Below are 21376 nucleotides of genomic sequence, written 5' to 3' on the forward strand. Positions count from 1 at the left end.
GGAGGCATGGTCTTCAACAAAGCTTGGTATTTTGCAGTTCTTTCTTCCCGTTGGGAAATAAAGGTTTCTGCCGAGGTGCAGAAATTTAGTTGCAGTTTTGGATTTACGGAGGAAAACCATATATGTGTGAATATTGTGCTACTCATTAAGGGTTCGTTACGAACACACTTTCTTGCAGCTTATGCTGTTGAAGGCATGACTGAACTTTTACCATGAATTCTCAGGGATCTGTAATACATCATCCTAGTTTTTTGTATTCAGTACACAAAGAAAACAAAAGACACGGCAGTGTGTTGAGCAATTAAGGCATATTTGCTCATTAAAACAATCATTTAAACCACCCACTGAGATAAATACCAGCAACAAAAAGTGAATGAATGAGTGGCTAACGAATGTATTTTTGCTTAGTGAACACAGAAATCGAGGATATATAACAGCTCGAAGGATCCCGAGCAGTACAAATAAAAAAAAACAACAGGAAATTGATGGGATAACATACAAATAACGAAACAAGACATTTACAAGGCACCGAGGCTTAAATTTCTGCCGCATGAAATTAAACCATATATTGTAGATATATATATATAGGGCAAAAAAAAAGCACTAACGCCTCTTTCCAACTATCACACTTCTCAGCTCACATCGAGAGCAAGCAGAGATATGCTCAAAAATATTACGCTGACACGCCCGTAATACAAATTACGGTTTTTTGGCTTTTGAGGAAAGGAATTGGCGGGTATCTGGTTCACATCTCGATGGACACCTCAACCGCGCCGTAAGAGAAGTGATGATTAAAGCAGGGAGGGAGAGAAGAAACGAAGAGGTGCCATATTTGAGGGCTCCGGAATAATTACGACAACGTGCACTGACATACGGCAGAGCACACGGGCGCCTTTTGCGTTCCGTCTCCATCGAAACGCGGCCGTCGCCGCAGGGTTGGAGCCTGGAAGCTCTATTTCAGCAGCCGAGCGCACTAACCATGCTATGGTCGAACAACCGCAGTGGGTGTAATAGAAAAGCACTGCACGCTTTAAGTAGTACAGGGCCGAATTCAATCGCGAACACTAACGCGTCTTTTATTTTTCCACAGTGTGGCACAGCATACGTATATACGTGTAACAACCAATATATGTAGAACTAATCAGACTACAATCTGAGTCTTATGTAAAAAAGTTAAAAAAATGTGCCGTATATGGGCGGTGTTCACTTTAATTTCTGGTCCAATATTACTTCTAAAATGTATGCTTAATTAAAGCAAGCTAATAAATTAGGCAGCAATCGAATAAACGGTATGCAAAAAGAGCTAAGCAATATACACGGGGCGGTAACTTCAATGTCGCCCGGTTAGACGCTATGTTTAAAAGGAGAAAATGACTTCGCACAAAAAGGGCAATGTACAATTTTATGGGGCCCTGTAACAGCTGACACACCGCGCTCTACTGCAAGCACATACATCACACTATTACTTACTTCTCCTTAGCTTCAACTGATTATTTTTTTTCCAGTTGGGAACTCTTCTCACGGTTCATTGTATTCGCTATAAAGCTAAGCCGTAAAAGTACATCAAATTTGATTACTTGAAGCGTGAGCCCTTTTTTATGTTCCTCACACCCCCACCTTGGAAGCTCTAAAGTTTCCAGAAAAGTGGCGAAATCTGAAGTGTAGACGCGCTCAATTTTCTGGAGCTCAAAAAAAAAACTGAGAATGAATCCTGCAGAGTACTAACTAGTTTTTATAAGTGCCCAGAACGGTTCAGAAGACCATCCGAGTCAAATTTCTGAGTGTACTGGGACCTAGGATCCAGCATGCACAATCTCGAGCTGCTACCAGTGACGTTGCTTTCACGCGGCGTGTCGATGGGCCGGAATGGAAAAAGAAAAGGTAGACGACCTTAAACAACAGTGCTCAAGATTAACCGATGTGCTAGTTACAATCTGCCGCAGATAACTCCATACAACGCGCCCGCAAACAACAACGCAGACCTCGCGTTAGCCGCTCCGCCACGCTGCGCGCTTACGCGGCCGGCCGGCGGGCTGGCGTATGTATTGCCGGCAGCGCCCTCTGCGCTGCGGCGCCTCCGTCATCGTAAATGCGGCACTTCGCTGCCATGCATTCGAGGCATTCGGTCATCACAACGCCCACTATTCTAGAGCACTACATCATGGGTTTTGTTACAACTGCACAGCCAACTTTTGAAGCTCATTATCAAAGTCTCACCCCAATATAAGGGCCTTTTACCCTTTTACTGGTCCTCTCAGAAAAGATTAAAAAAACATAAAAGAAAGAGAGAGGATGCCTGGACCAGCAAAGCTTTGCCAGGCTTAACGCAAATTCAAGATAAATTAAAAAGAACAAAATGTTCCAAAGAAGAAAAAAAATTTAAGCGAAAAACAGAGCAGTAAAAAAAAGCTCAAAAGGAGAGAAAGCAAAAGGCTCAGCACAGTAAAAGTTAGTCGCAGGCAGACAGCCAAAGCACAACGTGCAGTCCGCGGAATAAATAATAATAATAAAAAAGAGAAAACCGAAGTCACTAGAATGTCATGGTCACAGTAACAGTCTAAACAAAGCACCGAGTGCCGGCCACAAAGAAAATCAGAAAAATAAAAACATAATCAAAACAAAACAAGACAAAACCAAGTCACAGTCACACAGTCAAGAACACAGTCACAGTCACACAGTCAAGGATACAATCACCGTCACACAGTCAAGGACGCAGTCACAGTCGCAGTCAAGCGCAGTCAACACTGCGAAAGCGCCTATGCCCAATACAGGAGCACAGGGCTGTTCTCTGTGTAGAGCTTGGAGAAGAGAAATTAAAGGAAAGAGAAATCAGCGTGAATAATTTGGAATTGTACTACTTATGACGTGAACCATTTGAAGGAGAAGAGCACATCAGCAGGGTCTCGGAGAAGGTAGAGGTAAACGGATGGTGTGATGTCCGATGAGCAAAGAGATTTTAAGCGAGAAACTAAAGAAGCAGTAACGGAAGAATCCCGAAGGTAATGACGGAGGTTTTCGCATAACATTCCATAGGAACAAGTTGAAGACAGAGAGGCCAAATTTTTTAAAATACAACGGAAATTTACCATGCCCCGTAAGTAAAGTTATAAGAGGATTCCTGGGTAGACGAATGGGGGGAATATCAAGTGTACCAAGGATCCAATTGAATAATTCAGTGCCAAAATTATTCTCGCGCCAAAAAATGCTCCATAAAAGTAGTGAAGAACGATGTAAACGGGAACGCACGCAACGACGGGAAAGTGTAGAAATATGTAAACTTCCAAACTGCCCGGCACTACCAGCAGCTTGGTCGGCTAACTCGTTGCCGAAAATTCCGGAATCACCCCAGATATGAAATAAAAGAAATAGGGCGAGAGAAGACAAACGATAGAGATCTTTATTAATGGCAATAATAGTCGGGCTGTAAGAAGTAACTGAAGACAGGGCAGAAAGCAGAGACAGAGAATCAGTGTAAAAATTAACAGGCGTAGAGGGAGGGTTGTGAATAGCATAAAAAACAGCAGAATGAAAGGCTACAAGCGTCTAGTCAAATAGTCGGCCTACGCTTGTGTAATGCCGGGACTCCATTAAAAAACAAAACATAAGAACACTTTTCTGAGTTTAACTGAACGCGAGATGTGGAACACTATAGTTTTGGATTAAAGTTAAACATTCGAGCCCAGCGTTGACAGTTCGCGGCTAGTTATGCCAGGGATGAGTATAATGGTGTCATCTGCATATGCTTGAATGTGAATAAGTGAGGGTACAGGAAGGTTTAGGAGATCATATAGCAAAATGTTCCAAAGCAATGGCGAAAGTGGTGAACCCTGCGGACTGCCGAGGGAAGAAGTCACAGAAAGAGTACGCGAAGGAGATTTATAGGTCAAATGGCGGTTATGAAGGAAAGACGCCAGAAGGGAATATAGATTTCGAGGACAACGATGTTTTCGTAAAAAATGTAAAACCCGAGGGTGCCAAACGCTATCAAATGCTCCTCTGAAGTGCAGAGAAATTAGAACCACAGGAATTTTTTGTTGTTTATCAAGAACTTCCGCAAATGATAGAGAGCCTGAACAAAACTGCGGCCATGCGTGAAACCATACTCATTTCTATGAAGTAGTTTATTTTGGCTCAGGAAGTAATACAGCCGACCATATAGTAACGCTCGAACTCTTTACCGAAAGATGAATTAATACAGATCGGTCGGTAAGAATTCGGAAGTTGCTTTGGTCTATTCGATTTGGGAATAAAAGTAATTCTGCCAATTCTCCAGGTCTGAGGAAAGTAACCGAAGTGCAAGGCAGAATTAAACAGGGAGACGAAAAACAAGGGGTGAGCGTTAAACAATGCGACAACAGGGAGAGATAAGATCAGGCCCAGGAAAAGACGACAAATCTAATGAATTGATGACAGCTTCGATCTCTGCAGCAGTGAACGGTAAACCTTGAACTTAGTTATTGTAAGGCTGCGCAGTAATGTCCCGAACGTGAGTATGAAAAGGGAGATCTTGGGAAGAATCATCTGTAGCGACATGAGTACGAAGGAACAACTGTATGGCGTCAGGAAGCGTTTCAGTATATGTGCCATCAGCGTACTGTAGAGGAGGGATAATGGAAGGGCACCTGAGCTTGCAAAAGCATGTTTGTATGGCTTACCAAAGAGATATTTACGCGTAGCTGTGGAGCACATCTCTTTTATAAAACTGTCATGTGTGGTTCTGATGTTAGAGCGATACTTTGCAAGAGGTTTATAATAAATTGAACGGTGAAGAATTCTCAGCTGTGGGTCTGAAATGCGTTGGAAACGGCGACGAAGAGCGCCCACACGGGACCTCTCCAGGCTCAAATCAGCCGTCCATCAAATGGAACCCTCGGGTAACTTTGGTTTAACCAAACGCCAGTTCTTCTTATGTAGTGTCATGAAGGTGGCGTTAAATTTAGAGAGGACATGATCAAGAGCATGCGCCGAATGAAACTGATGATTGTAAAAAGATTTTAACCAAGGCAGAGAAGTTAACTCAGAAATTAAACGACTAGAGCTGGCTCTGGTGAGCCGCTTGAACGGCGACAGCAGTTGGGAAAGAAAAGAGTATGCAATAAATCTGTGCTCGGAAAGTGATGAATCAGGAATGACTTCCCAAGAGTAGCCCTTTGCAAGCAAATTAGGAGAAGCGAAGCTGATGTCAATCCAACTTGTAGTGTACGGAGTTTCGTAGGTTGGTAAATAGTCCGGATTGTTCAGAAGAATCAGGGCATTAGAAGCCGCATAAGCTTCGACATGAGTTCCTCTGGCATCAGTGATATTGCCGCCCCATAAAATGTTTTTGCATTAAAATCACTGCAAATGATAATTTTGTCAGTGGGTGCAGTCTGTATACAAGTGGTAAGCAAAGCCACAGATACTGTAATATCCGCACGAGGCGGTATATATACTGCTATAAAAAGGAATTGATCAGCCGATGCCGAACATAAGATGGAAACAACTTCAGGAGAAATTAAAGTTGGAAAGATATCAAAGGTAGGATTATGTAACAAAATGACACACCGAGGGTTTTCAGGAGACAGGATTTTGTGAAAACTCGAGGGAATTCCTACAGATTCGTTATGGGTAGTAATATATGGATCTCCGACAGTGGTGATTGTGGAATTATTGTCCACAATATATTTAACCATCGGGGCAGTCGCACACCGGGTGTGATCCAAATTGACTTGGAGAAAATTGATGTGGTCGGGCGGAGGACGCGGGGTTACTTGAGCGCTAAGCGCCATAATTAGAGCGGGAACGGATCCTATCCGTACGTTCACCCAAGAGTGAACAAGACACATGCCCCGCAGGATGATCGGACGGGCGACCGGCGGCCGCGCAAGGAGCGCACTTCCGTTTGGGATCCTGGATGGGGGTTGGGCAGGCCGCCAAGGCATGTGACCCCGCAAAGCGGATGCAACAAGCCTTTGAAGGATCGTTTTTCATCGTGCATGCCGTCAAAGCGAGGCATATTGAGCGCAATAAGCGCAGAGCGGCACATGTAGGTCTTCGCGCACCTCAACCGAAGTCCACCCGAGGGTCATGCGACGTGCCCCGCATAGACGGACGAAGGCAGGGGGATCCACCTCGAGGACGTGGACGAACTGTCCGGATCCTTGAGGAAATGAAAGTCAGACCTTACAGAAGGATGGGTCCAGATGTAGATTAGGGTTCCGGCGGTTGAGTGCCATGACTAGGTCCTGTGGCCGCACGTCAGGGTCGACCCCAGCTAGGCGAATGTGCAGATTCCTCTGTCGGAGAATACGGACATTGATCGCGGTTCTAGTGGCTTCGATGCGAGTAATGGATACACGAAAGCACCTGGATATACGAAATCAGCCCCTTCCTACAGAAGCACTTAAACGGGTTGCAAATTGAGGGCCCTTTTGTCACAAATAACTCTGAAGACGTCATTTCGCTTCTGCAGGCAAATGGTTCACTTGGATTTAGGATTTCTGTTGATGTGTAAGTGTTATTCTACGCTATTCCACATCAGCCACTTTTTAAAACTGTGCATAGCTGCACTAAAGCCAATGAAGCAGCAGGCTTTAGAAAACCAACAGGCATCTCGGTAGACAGTTTTATGGCTCTATTAAAATATGGCTTGAATACCACTTTTATTACGTTTGACAAGCACACTTTTCAGCAGAGAAAGGTAGCGCCTAATGCGTCGTGCGTAGCCCAAGTTTTATGCAACATATTTAGAGCGATAACCCTAATCGATGCACCAACCCTGCTCGACACCACGTGATCTGTCCGTTGTCAGAATTTCACGTTCCGCCTACCCAAGGTCAAAATGTGCTTAGATAGAAAAAAACACAGAAAAAGAAACCAAGCCCACGACTGGGAGTATAGCCCACGGCAGCGCGAACTGGCCCGCTTCACAGGACGCTGCGCGAGACCACTAAGCTATCGCCACATTTCTTATCCTTTATTGCCTGTTGCAGCAAGTACAGAAACACCCCAACCGTGCCGGTTAGTATGACATCAAAATGTATTTACCTTCATTTTAATGAGAACATCCATCACTTCAATGACTTCATCACAGAAACCTTGGTTCCTGAGGACGTGACTACGACGAACACGCCTTGTGTTAAATAGCACACACTCTCGCGCTAGGCATTGCAGAGAGTTGCCGCCATCAACTTCCCATCTGCTCCATCCGGTGGCACTGCCCGGTCATCTCTTCTTCTACGTAGCTCAAATTCGTGCGTTCGCAATCATTCGAATGTAGTAAACATTATCTGCAGTTCTCAAATTTCCAAAACTTGCCCGGCCAACCCTTGGCCGATTGAACCATAACCGAGGACCAACTATAACTGACCAGGTCGCCCAGGTGGCTCAGTGGCTATGGCGCTCGGTTGCTGACCCGAAAACACTGGTTCAATCCCTGCCGCTGCGGTCGAATTTCGATGGAGGCGAACTTCTAGACGCCCGTGTACAGTGCGATGTCAGTGCACGTTAAGGAACCCCGGGTGGTCGAAATTCCGGAGCCCTTCACGACGATGTCCCTCATAGCCTGAGTAGCTTTGGGAGATTAAACACCCATAAATTAAACTAAACAATAACTGACCGTGCCCGACACGATAGCACAAGGATGCTGAACTGGGCAAGTTGGAGAGGCTGCGTGTTTGGAAAAAACCAGCGGGAACGCAGAAAGGGATGGGAGCAAGTTAACAATGACAAGCGCTGTCTCACAACAGAATTTATTGATAGGAAGTGTACAGATTAAGAACACATAAAAAAACGCATGAAAAAAAAAGCAGACAAACGCGCGATGGCACGCACGACACGATGGCGACCTCTAACTTTGGCCCGGGCCATTGCCAAAATGCTACCGCCGGACCCTTGGGTATAACTGCGGTTAAATCTGCCTAGCTTTTTAGATATGGTCTTTTAGACACGTTGACCACTTTATTGTGCTACTACAGAAAAGGAACGTTTTCGCAGCGGCAGCTGTTGAGCTCTAGTTCCTGGGTTTTCCGTCATCCCTGTATGTCGTTGTCTGTCGTAGTCGTTGGCGCTGGCGTTACTAGTGGGTGCGTTGCCATGATAACTTTTTGGTGGTTGATTACCGCGCAAAGAGGAAGGTATCACACGTGAGAAGAAATGCGTAACCAGTGGGTGGTTACCACAGGAACCATCCGGAGGATACCATGGAAGGACGCCGGTGTCGAGAGAGCGAAGAGATCCTCCAACCAGGTGATGGTTACCTTGAAGGAGGAGGGCATGGTGAGATCGTAAGAAGGCGCAACCGGTCGGCGGTTTACACGGAAACCACTCGGAGGGTAGTTACCTGGAAGGACGAGGAGGGTTACCATTGGGGAAGGCTTTATGGCGAGAGGGTACGAAGGTGTAACTAGAGGATCTGAAGAACGGCAACCGTGCGGAAGGTGGTTGCCGTGAAAGGAGGAGGGTATGGCGAGAAAGTGAGAAGGCGCACCTGGTACGTGGTCGCCATGGGAGCAACCGGAGGGTATTTACACTAGAATAAGAAGGAGGGCAGCTGTCTAAGGAAGGACTCTGGGGGGGAAATCTCAGTGTGCAGCTTGCTCGTGCCTCCTCCCCCCCCCCCCCCCCCCCCCCCCGCTGGCACCGGATACGGGCCGGTGTAGTTTCGGCTACAAGGCTTTGTTCCGGTGCAAGGCTAGCAGTGGGGATGGGATGGCCGGGACCCATCCTCTGGGGATGCAAAACCCCATGGGAGTGGCAGCGACTCCCAGGCGACTGTGAGGGCCAGTCGTGCTCGTGAGGTCCGATGCCTGAGCGGAGGCAGGCCTGGGTTTATACCCAGGTTGGACCCACGAGATCCGGCACCGAAGACATGTACAAAGTAAAAAAGGTTTTCAGATACATGCTACTTCCCTCCGCACGCAGGGGCATGCAAATCTGACGACTGAGGCGTCGGTTTCTGGTTACGGAGAAACCAGGTCCACGCGGGGTTTCACAGAAGCCAGGCTCTGAAACGAAGCCTCGGGGAAGCGGCTTCACAGCCCGCCGCAGGGCTGTAATGGCCTTTGCGGGACGCCGAGGAGTGGGGGTAGTACGACCTCGGAGCGCCCGGGAAAAACGGACGATGTTGTGGAGTACCAGCGGAGTAGGCTCGGATTATCTCACCCTAAGCCACGTTCTTGGTTTGTGGCCCTGTCGCCCGGTCTTGAACGCTCCCTGCTGAGTAGGAAAAGAGCAAGCTAGGGGAGAAAATAAGTGCATGGTTGGTTGGTTGGAAGCAAAGATGGGTCCCCCCGGAGGTGTTAGATCAGGGCCGATACGCTGACGACCTAGGGCCTCTACTGGCCGGATCACGTCACACATACTTCCGGTGTCTGAAAAACCACGAAAAGTTCTCGATGGTTAGTAGCTGGCTGGTCGGAAACAAACCCTATCGTGGAGGGGCCCCAGGTAGCTGACCCCGTGTTAGGTTCTCCTGTCTCCGACGATCGGAGCCCGCTACGTTTGGTGGGTGGTCGGGCATCCCGTGAGCGGGGCTGCACCATTGGGCAATCTGGATGCTCTCCCTGCCCTGGCCAAGCAGGCCAGAAATGGAGTCGAGATAAATGAAGGATCAGAGCAAACCACTCGCTGGCGCCATTCCTATCCTCAATTCCATAACCCCTTCCTGACAACCATTTAACCCGTCCCTTTTACCCATCCTTCCCGCTACTTCGCTGGGGAGATCAGGGGAGTCTCCTCGGGCCCGCTTCCCCGGCAGTGGGTCGCTATTGTAGCCTTTTCTCTATTTTTTTTTCTCTTTTCCCCCTACAGGTGGTAAAATTATGATTTGCCCACGGGCCTATTCTTTCATTTCAGAATTCGGTTAAGCCTGTTGTACGTATGTGGTGCAGGCAAGGGCTTATTATTTTTATTTATTTTTACGTTGCCTCAACTTAATGTATGTCCCTAACGTATTTCTAAGGAGACTTAGGCGAGAGGAGGAGGTAATAGCAAGAGTGTAGGAAGGCACGCCATGGTAACCATGAAAGTGGTTACCTACCGTGGAAGGAGGAAGACGGATATGGCGACAGGGGAGGAATGTTGGACGGCCCACTTGCGTCAGCTGCTGTGAAACGCGCCGCCTGAGGAGAGGATCATCGGCGGCACTGCGCTTCTAGAACGGTGAACTGGAGAGCATCCTTGGACGAAAAACGCCTTTATGTGGAAAACTAAAAACGGGGCCCTAGAACTGCGCAGATGTGAGGTCTCTCTCATATTCTCTACCACAACTTACCGTAATGCACAAATACCTTAACCGCTGTCGCTGAATCTCGCATCAACCAGTGCTAACCATCATCTCAATTTTCTATGTATGACGGTGCCACGGCTGACATTTTAAATTGCCTACAACGTAATAAAGCAGGCCAAACTTTTACAAATGAACTCCCTGTTAGTAATATTCTGCGGTTAGACCTTGAGCTGACATACTGCCATAGGCATGTTTTTTGGTGTTTCTGCCTCTGTTCAAGAGAGCTGCTGTTTTCCTTTGATTCCGCCCACTCAAAAGCCGTTACAAGGGCAATTGCTAAGAATATTTCCCAAAAAAAATACTTTATACATCCCATCCCATGCGCAATCTGCCGTGGTGGCTCAGTGGTTATGGCGCTCGGCGCAGAGGTCGCGTTTCGATGGAGGCGGAATGATAGAGGCCCATGCACTGTGCGATGTCAGTGCACGTTAAAGAACCCCATGTGTCCGAAATTATCTGGAGCCCTTCACTACAGCGTCCCTCATAGCCTTAGTCGCTATGAGACGTTAAACCCCCTAAACCATGAGCCATAAGCATCCCATGTAACCGAGCTTCGAGTTGCAGATTTCAAGGTTGAGGGAGGCTGCTTTTCCTGGTATGCTCGCGCTGGAAGTTGTTGAAACTTTGGCAGATAAAATGAAGGCGCCTATAAACAAAAGGCCGATACAGATAAAAAGGCGAGCAGTCGTTCCTGATGTCCACAGGACCGCAGACAAGCTTTAGAGAGTAGGGAACGAGCACGGGAAGTATGGAATAAGCACGTAAGCTCGAGCTTACGCCCCATGAAGATGACAGCCAATAATCAAGCCCATAAGCGGTACGAATGCAATCCGAAGGGGAAAGCACGGAAAACGCGAGGAATGAGGCCGCCGGATATGCACAATGAAACGTGTTTATTATCAGTACGGTGCAGTTAAGGTGGGGTGAGTCTTTGAAAAGTAGTTTCAAAAGTTGGCTGCTCAGAAGTTGTAATGAAAGCCATGGCTATAAAATTTTCAAGGAATGTTTTAGTTTGATGCAGCTGGCATTAGAGCTCAAAACGACTTTTGAATATTGTTTCGTATTTTTTAGTTTTGTTTATATTTCTTTCCTACTATGATACTCTTTTCTTAAAATCTACTATTCGAAGAGTGAGCCAATTTTGTACAAAATTAGCAACCAATGCTTTACACAAGTGGAACTAAAATCATGCACTTCCAACAAAAACTACATGTGTTATATTTTTTATCTTTGTCGATGCGATAATATTGCCACATGCGACTGGTTTCTGTTTTCACCGCAGAAAAATACAAATGCACCTATGTTATTGATTCTAGTTCCATTTATGTAAACGTCATTAATTAACAGCTGCGAGAAATTTTAGTTGCTTTTGCCTTATAGATCTCTATAAAAAGGTACTCAAAGATCCAAAGGTGTTTTGAGAAAAACGGAAATGAAATAACTAATAGCCGCTTTATTTATAACAGCCGTCGCTGGGGCTAAGTGGCTATGGCTCTCGGATGCTGACGCGAAAGAGGCGGGTTCGATCCCGGCGGCGCCGGTTGTATTTAGATGGAGGTGAAATGCTGGCGGCCCGTGTACTGTACGATGTCCGCGCATGTTGGAAAATCCCAGGTGGTTGAAATTTCCGGAGCCATTCACTACGACATCCCTAATAGACTGAGTCGCTATGAGACGTTAAACCTGATCAACCAAAAGTTTTATTCAGCAAAACTTCCCTTGACCGCAGAGCTACAGGAGTGGCTCTAGTGGCTGAAAAGAGTACGAAGAATAAAGCCAAATTCCAAAATGAAACCAAAAACCCTGAGTGTTTAAAAAAAAACTCCAGAACATTGAAATTTTGCTAAAATAGAAAACGAAGAGAACACAGCGAGGTGCACCCGCTTTTTTGGTCAACGTGATGAAGAAGAAGTACAAAGAAATTATTTTTAAAGTACCGAACACCCAACTTTAATGTATTTTCCGAAATATCATGAAATTCTCCATCAGATGATGGCAAAATCTCAACATCTAACTTTTTTTGAAAAAACAAAGCTTCAACCCACGTTACACCTCTTTAAGCAGCAGTGCGGTGGCCTTGGACGCGGTAACATGGCATCGCATCTGAATTCACGCCCAGGTCCTCGGCGAAAATAAGGAAAAATTATAAGAAGAGACATGTTCCACTTGAAAGACGGATTAAGGGCGTCAGAGCGAAAAGCCATATGGCCACCACCTACCCTTACTCATGAAAATACAGCCACCTTATAAGCAGCAGAAGAGAACGACGACGTCAGGCGCTCAACGAACCCCATTCCAGGAACGCCCTGCGTCCGGGAGTGCATCACCGAAGACTCGAAGAGGGGGTCGCTACTCGGCGCCGGCTGTAACGTGAACGCTGTTCCACTTCTGCGTAGTCAAGAATGGCGTCATCAGAGTGCGACTGTGTTGACCACACTGCAGCCACAACCGGCGGGTCTAGGGACGATCCTCCCAAGACGCCCGCGAGTGAGTTTTATGCTCAGCAACTGAGGTTGTGCAACCTCTGCTCGAGCACTAGCGAGAGCCACGACAGCAGCAATAGCAACAGCAGGAGCAGTAGCAGCACTAGCGGCTCGAGCAGCGATTCCAGCAGCGACAGCAGTGACGAAGTTGACCGCAGCGCTTCGGAGACAGTCATCGTCGCTGAAGGTGCGGCCGCGGCGCGCCCCAACGTCAAGGGATTCCAGAAAGCGGCCCCGCCGCAGCTGACGTGCACACAGGGTGACGAAGCCAAGGGCGACGACGGGAACCCTGAACAAAAGAAACATACTCCCTCTGTTGGCGGCAGGAGCAGCGTACCGCTCGGACCTGCGGTGAGGGTTCCGAACGTAATACTCGTCAACAAGGCCGAGTTTTTGCCCAGGATGGAGCTTAAGATCAGCCCCCAAGGAAGGCTGATGCAGCCAGCTCCGGTCGTCCGCTTCAGCAACCTTGACGACGAATTGCAGTACGTGGCGTGGATCAGTTTCGTCCATGCCTCCGGCGTATGCGCAGGCGACTACATGCACCCGGAATCGCCCCGACCAGGCTCTTCGTGGAACGGCAAGCCATTGTCGTTCTCCAAGCTCAAGCTTTTCGCCTCCGACGGCACCACCAAGACACCCGTCACCCTTATCTTAAATGAAAAGTATTCCCTTCTGATCAACTTCGGAAATGTGGACAATTACGGCCAGATTCTCAAGCGCACAGTCATCCGCCAACCCCTCGCCCGCACTTGTTTTGTGGCTGTAAACCACACCCAAGCCTCCAAAAAGAGGTCGAGTAAAGCGCACGCGCCAGCAAACAAGCGGCAGAAGTCTGCCTGACAAATTTACCTGATCGGAACATCTTGAAGCTTGTTTCTTAATAAAAAAAGATGCCACTAGGTACATTGTGCGACTCGTCTCTGAAATAAAAAAGTGGGGCGATTGCGGCCTTGACCGCACAAGGCGGATATTGGCCCCTGTGAGATAGATTTTCGATGAAGGGAGGAAACCCCACCGTTTTCACCGCTTTTAAAGAAACATTTTCCATTGAATAATTTCAAACATCCAGTCTAATGCACTGCATGCACCACATTTATTAACCTACAACTTTTCTTAATGACTTGATTAGTTTATTTAGTACTTTACATGCCTTTGAGTTCTATTTTACTGCACATTTATTTTAATGTAGGTGTACATTTGAAACTCTTTTGTAGGTGAACTTGAAACTCTTCGCTTTCCTGAAAATCGTGGAGAAGGAAATCATTGTTCGCTACAGGAGGTCGCAACTTAGCCCATAGTCAAACCGATAATTATTGCAGCCCGACATCAGCAAAGTTATAAAGCAGTAATGCACTACTTCGGGATAGTCCTAAAATAACATACACAACAGGGCAAAGGTGTGAAGGCATCAGCAAGCCCTCATGCCTTCAATCGCACATTTCTTTTGCGTCAGAACTTCATGCCGAGCTGTGGACTAGGCTCCCACAAGCAATCGGTAATTCATTTCCAAAGAAAATAGAGCAGAAAGCCCAGCTAGATGGGACATGCTAATGCAAACTTATCACAGAGGTTTTTGACAGCACTAACCGAGGTCAGTTCCTTAGATTGAAAAAACGTCGGCCTCATCTCCGTCATGTTTTGCACCGGAAAATTCACCGGAAAATAAGGCCATCGTTCGACCAAGTGCCGTTTCTGAGTCAACGTTAAAGGTAACTCCGAAGCGTTGGTGTTGACAACATATTGGCGTCCTGCCAGCACGCTTCCGACCAATCACTGCGTAGCTGCTGCATTTTTCTACGCGATAGCTCGCTCCAATGTCTTATAGTCGCTTTCGTTTTGCGCACCTTACCCCTCCATAGTGATATATGAGAGAAATAGTCATCGTTTTTTAGATCAATAGAATAATTTCTTCATGTGAAGGCTAACTATGTACGGCGGTCAATGTCGTCCTAGCAACTACCCCCCGTGAAGTACTTCAACATTGCACTGGAGTTTATATTTCTGTTAGATTCAGTTGATTTACATTTAGAAAAAAAAAAGACTTAGAATGCATCCATTTCAGCCAATTATAAAGCGATAAAAGTTTCTACGGCACACAGTTCACGAGTTTTTACCTACTGTGACTAGATGGCCCCACAGTAGTGCTTCTCTGCCGCTACACTAGCCACTCCCAACTAAAACTGTCGTCGAGAGGACGGGCGGCAGAACGCACAAGGTGCGCCCATTGCATACCGAGAGATTTTTCGGACGCACAGATAAATCTGCCTATCTTTGACAACTCAAGTGCGATCTATCAGATATTTAGTACAGCCAAGTAAGCTCATCACTAAAGGCATCCTGGCGCAGGTGAACTAATTATAATTCTTTTCTGAAATTTGTCTGCGTCGTATCCAGATAAGTATCTCGATGTATTCAGAACTATATGTAAACCCCGTCTGCTCGCAGAGCCGTTCGTGACATTTGTTTTCCAAAGAAATTTAAGAAAAGCCATACGTCGACTTCCGTGTGCAGCCGTATAGATTTATATTATACTTTAGACTGTTAGTGTTACTCCTCTTAAGCTTGTCTTCGGCGGTCCATGATTCCTACAACTGAGACATTTGAGAGATTGTTTGAATGTTTAAGCCTGAAGCCACGTCGGCGCACAAGCGCCGCTGGTGTTTATGGGGTCTCGCTGTAGCTAACGCGACGTCACCGTACACGTCGGAGTATAAACGCGCCTTTGCATGGCTCGTTTACAGCGAGCGCCTTTACCACGCCCGCTATGTGCACACGCTGTTTCACACTTGGAGGGAAACTCGAAGCGCCAGGACGCCGCGCTTTGCGAATCGCAAAGGCGCTCTTTGACTCGTGCCTTTTAGCGCCAAAGAACCCTCACCAGTTTTCTCTCTTACAACTGCTGATTGCCCGAGACAGTTAATCAAGTTCAATACTTTCTAGTTTCTATCTACTTCTAAGTCAAATGTCTCTAGCAATCAGCAACTGTAAGATCGACAACCTGTCAGTGTTCTTTGCCGCTAATACCCAGGAGACAGATGTGCAATGCAGAGACTTAGACCCAGAGACTTAGTCGGCGAAAAAAAAGTCGGCAGATACACTTAAGCCTGCTTAGGCGTGAAAAGGCGTACGCCTGCCCCATCACTTTATAAACCCAGTCACCCCACGCTGTGGTGTGATGTAACCCGATGTCACACAGCTGGCAATTCTACCTCTGCATGGCTCTACGTAGCCGCCACCGCCACGCCACTGCATTCCTTCTGATCAACGCTCTAACATCGTGAAGGCAGTTGCCGCCGTGCCCTCCCGCGGTCCACCTTAAAGGAAAGCTGAAATGGTTTTCTGAGAATTCGATGTTAGTCAAGAATTCAAATCAATGAAGCTTCCAGGTAAAGCATGCAAAGCATTTTTGTCCTGGCATTTAAAAAGGCGAAATACTCGTAAATTAAAATCGCGACGATGTTCAGGCTTCTCCTCACTGCGTTGGAGAATGCGAGGAAACTTCTAGTGACGTCACTGTCTCTTAAATTTCAGATGTCCGCTGCCTTCACGTGCATGCTGCTGTGCGTCATCCGATGCCGCCAAAAAAATGCTCCGTGAGCTTCACCTTCGATGGGATTAATTTTCTTCCATGAAACAACTGTTTCTTCGCTGGAAACGCAAGCCGTCATACGTGACGTCATTATCGGGACCTCTTGCTGTTGCTGTGCACTGCCGAGAAGCTTGAGCGCCGACGCAACTTTAGTCGGCGATTATGCCACCATTTCAAATGGTAGCGCAAAATGATTTTGCAGGCTTTACCCGCATGTTTCGCACATTCGGCTCTTTTAAACTCGTCGAGTTCTTGAACCATTTTGGTTGCCTTTTAATGTGGGAAGAGACTTTGTTTTCTCAGAAAATTCGAAAATGAGATTTCGGTATCATCTAATAGTGAATTCCTTCGTTTCTCAGAAAATGTATTGCACTTCGGATTTTGAGGTTTCCAAAAATAATTTTTTGTCCATTTTCTTCGTCGCAGCGACGGGAAAAGTGGGTGCACCTGGACGTGGCCTCTTTGTTTCCGATACATACGAAAATCAATGCCCTGAAGCTTTTGATCAGAAACTCAGGTTTTGGTTTAGGTTCGGTATTTGACCTTGTTCGTAGTACATTTTTCGCCCACTAGGACTCCTCCTAGCTCTTCTGTCAGGGGAAGTTGTGGTTAATAATACGGCTTTCGACTTTATTGGCGTTTTTCTGAAAGCAACCCTGTTGGAGGTTTGTGTTTTTTTTTATCAGGGACTATAAGCCATAAGGAAACAAAAGTTTTCACAGAAGATAATTAGTGGCATTTAAATAAGTGTAACTAGAATCAACAGCCGAGGTGCATTTGTATTTTTCTTACAGAAAAAACCATTCACATGTCACAAAAGCAACATGCAAACATACGTACATACGCAAAAGAAAACATAAGTCTAGTTTCGTTGGAAGCGCACAGTCATCGTTCCATTTGTGTAAAGCGTTCTTTGCAACTTTCACAAAAAATTGCAACAATCGGTGGATACTAGACTTGACCAACGGGTACGTTAGTATAAACAATAAAAACAAAAATAAAAATGCCAAACAAGTAAACTAGTTTTGAGTTCCGATGCAAGTTGCACGTGTCCTTAAGGATCCTTGTACATTTTATAGCCGTGGGTGTAGTTACAACTGCTGCACAGCCAACTTTTGAAGCCCATTTTCAAAGCCTCACCCCCATATAAGGCCCGTTCACACTGCTCCAAAAACGCGGCGAGCGAAGCGGATTGGGTTTCCAGAAAAAAGTACGACCTGTTCTTGTCTGTTGACGCCCGGCGAGGTGAAACCGTCGAGCCACCGCTGTTTCTCAATTTTCCAAACAATTCACGCCTATCAAGTCGCCGCTCGGGGCGTCCACAGATATCGTCAGAAAAGAGCATAAATCGACAATGTCTATGTACCTAAATCATGTGCACTCTTACGAACGTTAAACGCTAGTATTCTGCAGGACGTTACGCCATTTCTCCGAATCTTACTTTTAGTTCAGTGTATACAAACTATGGAGGAAAAAAAACTGAGGGGCGAGCGTCCGGCGTCAGCTTTGAAGACTAGTCTTAACCAGTAAAAATTTATTAAAAAAAAGAGGTTTGTCCCCTGTGATCACGCCACGTAATAGCACGGAGTAAAATCGAGCCCCGCTGTGCACGCGCATGCGCCGATTAGCGCGGAAAACTGACTCTAGATCAACCTCCTTGCTTTACACGCCTCGTGCCATAAGGCGTGCATATGCGCGCACTAAAACATACCAGAACCCAAAACAAAAGGACTGAATGGAAGAGCGAAATACTGAGGGAGAAAACGGCTTCATAAACACTCGGCCTGCGAACGCTGGCCGCGTGACGTAACGCTCCCTCCTTTTTCCTATATGATACAAAGAGAGACGTATCCATAAGCTCGACCTAGTGGCGCCATCTGCTTGCCAGAATGGGAACCATTGTTGTCAACAAACCAACCCTCCTCTTCAGTCTAGAAGCCACACAATCGTAACTCTACATAAAAAAAATAAAACAAATTTATCACTTATTAGTTCTCTTAAAAACGAGGTGAGACGAAGTGAGATACCAGCGCCCCTTATATAGCAAGTGAACGCACTCAAAAAAGCGGCAACAACGACTAATTCAGTCTAAAGCAAGGGGTCCTCGTTCGAAGGGTGCCGCCATGTGCGTTGCCGCACGGAATGCAATCGGCAGAATTTTTCCGACGGCAGAAGTCGGTCTTAGACCAATCGGCTTCGCCGCGCCGCTTTCTGTGTAGGTCGGCGTCAAAAGCGGACGAATCCCCTTCGCGCGCCAGATTTTTGGACAAATGTGAACGGGCCTTTAGGAATATGATGCGATAGCTCATGGGCTAAATGACTATGGACAGCAAATTATTGCGTGCGTGTTTTCTTGTTTCAAACGCCGCGCTAGAGACTGTATACACGATGCACCCCGTGGCATTTGCCTACGACCGCTAATTAATTTATAATTGAAACCTTCTTGATGCAGTTTCGGTTTCATCCCGCGATCTATGGGTGTGATGTCTGGTTGATCCTTAGGTCACATGAGACGCGCGCAGAAAAACAGCAGTATAACTGTTGAAATGTCATATCTAGTGATTCTAGCTATTGAAGCATTCTGGTTTAACTGCTGTAATGAGTTAACTGTGTATCAGTATATTGTACTTTTTTTGGTTATTTTAAACATAAACTACGCATCAGAAGCAACGTTCGGTTGGTGAAACCGATGACGAAACATCATGAAAGAAGACATTCAATTACATATTATTTAACGGTCGTAGGCGAAAACCACGCCTTGATCTATGTATACCGATAGTACGGCATACCATACCGATAGCCCTACTCGATGCACCAAGCCCGCTCCACATCACCTCACCTGCCTGCTGTCCTAATTTGAATTTCAGCCTATCTAAAGTCAAAGTGTGCTTAGATAGAAAAAAAGACGCAGAAAAGGAAATCATGTCCAAGACTGGAAGTCTAGAAGGGTTGAAATGCGGGCCAGTTAATACTACATTGTAAATTGAAAAAAAGAACAGTCACAAAAGACAACGGACAAGAGTAGGAGTGTACACGCCACAACGACTGTAGGAGTGTACACGCCACAACGAAATTTCCCTAGCATTTCACTACGACGTCCTCATAGCCTGAGTTGCTTTGGGACATTAAACATCCATAAAATAACCAAACCATAACTCACCGTGCCCGACACAATGTCGACCTCCAACTTTGGCTCGCGCCATTGCCAAAATACTATCACTGGGCCTTTGGTTATAGCCGTGGTTAAACACTGCCTACCTTTTTAGATAACTTCTTTTAGACACGTTGACGACTTTCTTGCGCTACTAAAGAAAAGGAACGCTTTTACAGTGACAGCTATTGAGCGCTTGTTCTTGGGTTTCCCGTTATCGTTGTATTCGCTGGCAGACGTAGTCGTCGACATTACCGGTGAGTGGCTTGATATAGTAACCTCTCGGAGGGCGGTTACCGTGCAAGGAGGAAGGTATCCCACGTGTGGAGAAATGCATAGCCAGTGGGTGGTTAGCACAGGAACCATCTGGAGGGTAGTTACCGCGGAATGACGAGGGTATCAGGAGATCAGAGTTATCCCCGCCCAGGTGATGGTTACCTTGGAGGAGGAGGGTGTGGCGAGAGCGTAAGAAGGCGCACGAGGTCGGCGGTATACACGGAAACCACCTGGCGGGAAGTTACCTGGAATGGCGAGGAAGGTTACAACTGGACAAGGCTTTATGGGGAAAGCGTAGCAAGGCGTAACTACAAATTGGGTACAATGGCCACCATCCGGAAGGTGGTTACCGTGAAAGGAGGAAGGTATGGCGAGAGAATGAGAAGACGCACCTGGTACGTCGTTGTCGTGGGACCAACCGGAGGGTAGTTGCCCTAGAACGAAGAATGCAGCACCGTCCATCTGAGACAGTTGCTGCCAAGCGCGCCGCCCATGAGGATAATCGGCAGCGCTGCTCTTCTAGAACGGCGAAATGGAGAGAATACCTAGACGAAAAACGGCTTTGTGCGGAAAACTAATAACAGCGCTCTAGAACTATACATATGTGAGGTCTCTCTCATATTCTCTACCACAACTTACGGTAAAGTACAACTACCTTAACAGCTGTCGGTAAATCTCGCATCAACAAATGCTAACTGTCCTGTCAATTTTGGATGTATGACGGTGCCATGGCTGATATTTTAGATGGCTTAAAACGTAATACATTAGGCCTGCCTTTTGACCATGTAATATTTTGACCATGTAATATGACCATGACCCTATCGGTAATATTCTGTAGCTAGATCTTAAAATACTATGAACACCTAATTTTAATGCGCGTTTTCTTCTGTCAAACGACACGTTCGACATTGGGATACAAGGATTACCAAGGGGTATTTGCCTATAAGGCTAAATATTTACAACTGAGTTTCTTCTCTCATCCTGTTTCGGTTTCGGTTTCATTGACCGAACGACGACTGTGACATAAAGGCGACGTTTTCGACATGTAACAAACTAGAAAAAACTGTAATATAATCGCTGATGTGCAGTTTTAATTCCCTGCGACGTTTAATCTAGCCTGTTCGAAGACCTGGAATTGCAAAAAATTATCTGTCAACAATTATATAGCTGATTACTTATGCCTCACGTGACCTAAACACCAACTACGCCTCACAGCCATCGTTCGACTGATGACCCCGCAACAGCTCCAAGAAGAAATTCAATTATAAATTATTTAGTGGCCGTGCACGAATACTACAAGGTGCTCCATGTATACGATAGTCGAAAGCATTGTTTGAAGGAAGAATACACACAAGCAAAAATTGGGTGTCTATAGTCTTTTAAACTAACCTACTGTCATGAACATGTTTGTTGGTGTTTCTGCACTCAACCAAGAGACCGGCTGTTGTCATAAGATTCCGCCCACGCGGAAGTCGTTAAATGGGCGATTGCTACGCATATATATATATATATATATATATATATATATATATATATTAAAATAAAAACCTGTACACTTCTATGTTGTCGAGCTTCGATTTGCAGAGGTCAAGGTGAAGGGTGGCTGC

The 21376-nt window shown here is 46.2% G+C and overlaps 2 protein-coding genes across 2 annotated transcripts in view; one reads left to right on the top strand and one right to left on the bottom strand.

Annotated features, from left to right (window-relative positions):
• The window catches only part of LOC149352445 (soluble guanylate cyclase 88E-like), a 204853-nt gene that overhangs the window by 111712 nt on the left and 71765 nt on the right, over positions 1 to 21376 (bottom strand). The window lies entirely within an intron of this gene.
• LOC149352452 (uncharacterized) lies at positions 12670 to 13593 on the top strand. The gene has a single exon (XM_089585117.1). The coding sequence runs from the start codon at positions 12670 to 12672 to the stop codon at positions 13591 to 13593; it is 924 nt and encodes a 307-aa protein (XP_089441243.1).

Source organism: Amblyomma mixtum, chromosome 3 (genome assembly GCF_055824585.1).
Source record: "Amblyomma mixtum isolate Tamu chromosome 3, ASM5582458v1, whole genome shotgun sequence".
Taxonomy (NCBI): domain Eukaryota; kingdom Metazoa; phylum Arthropoda; class Arachnida; order Ixodida; family Ixodidae; genus Amblyomma; species Amblyomma mixtum.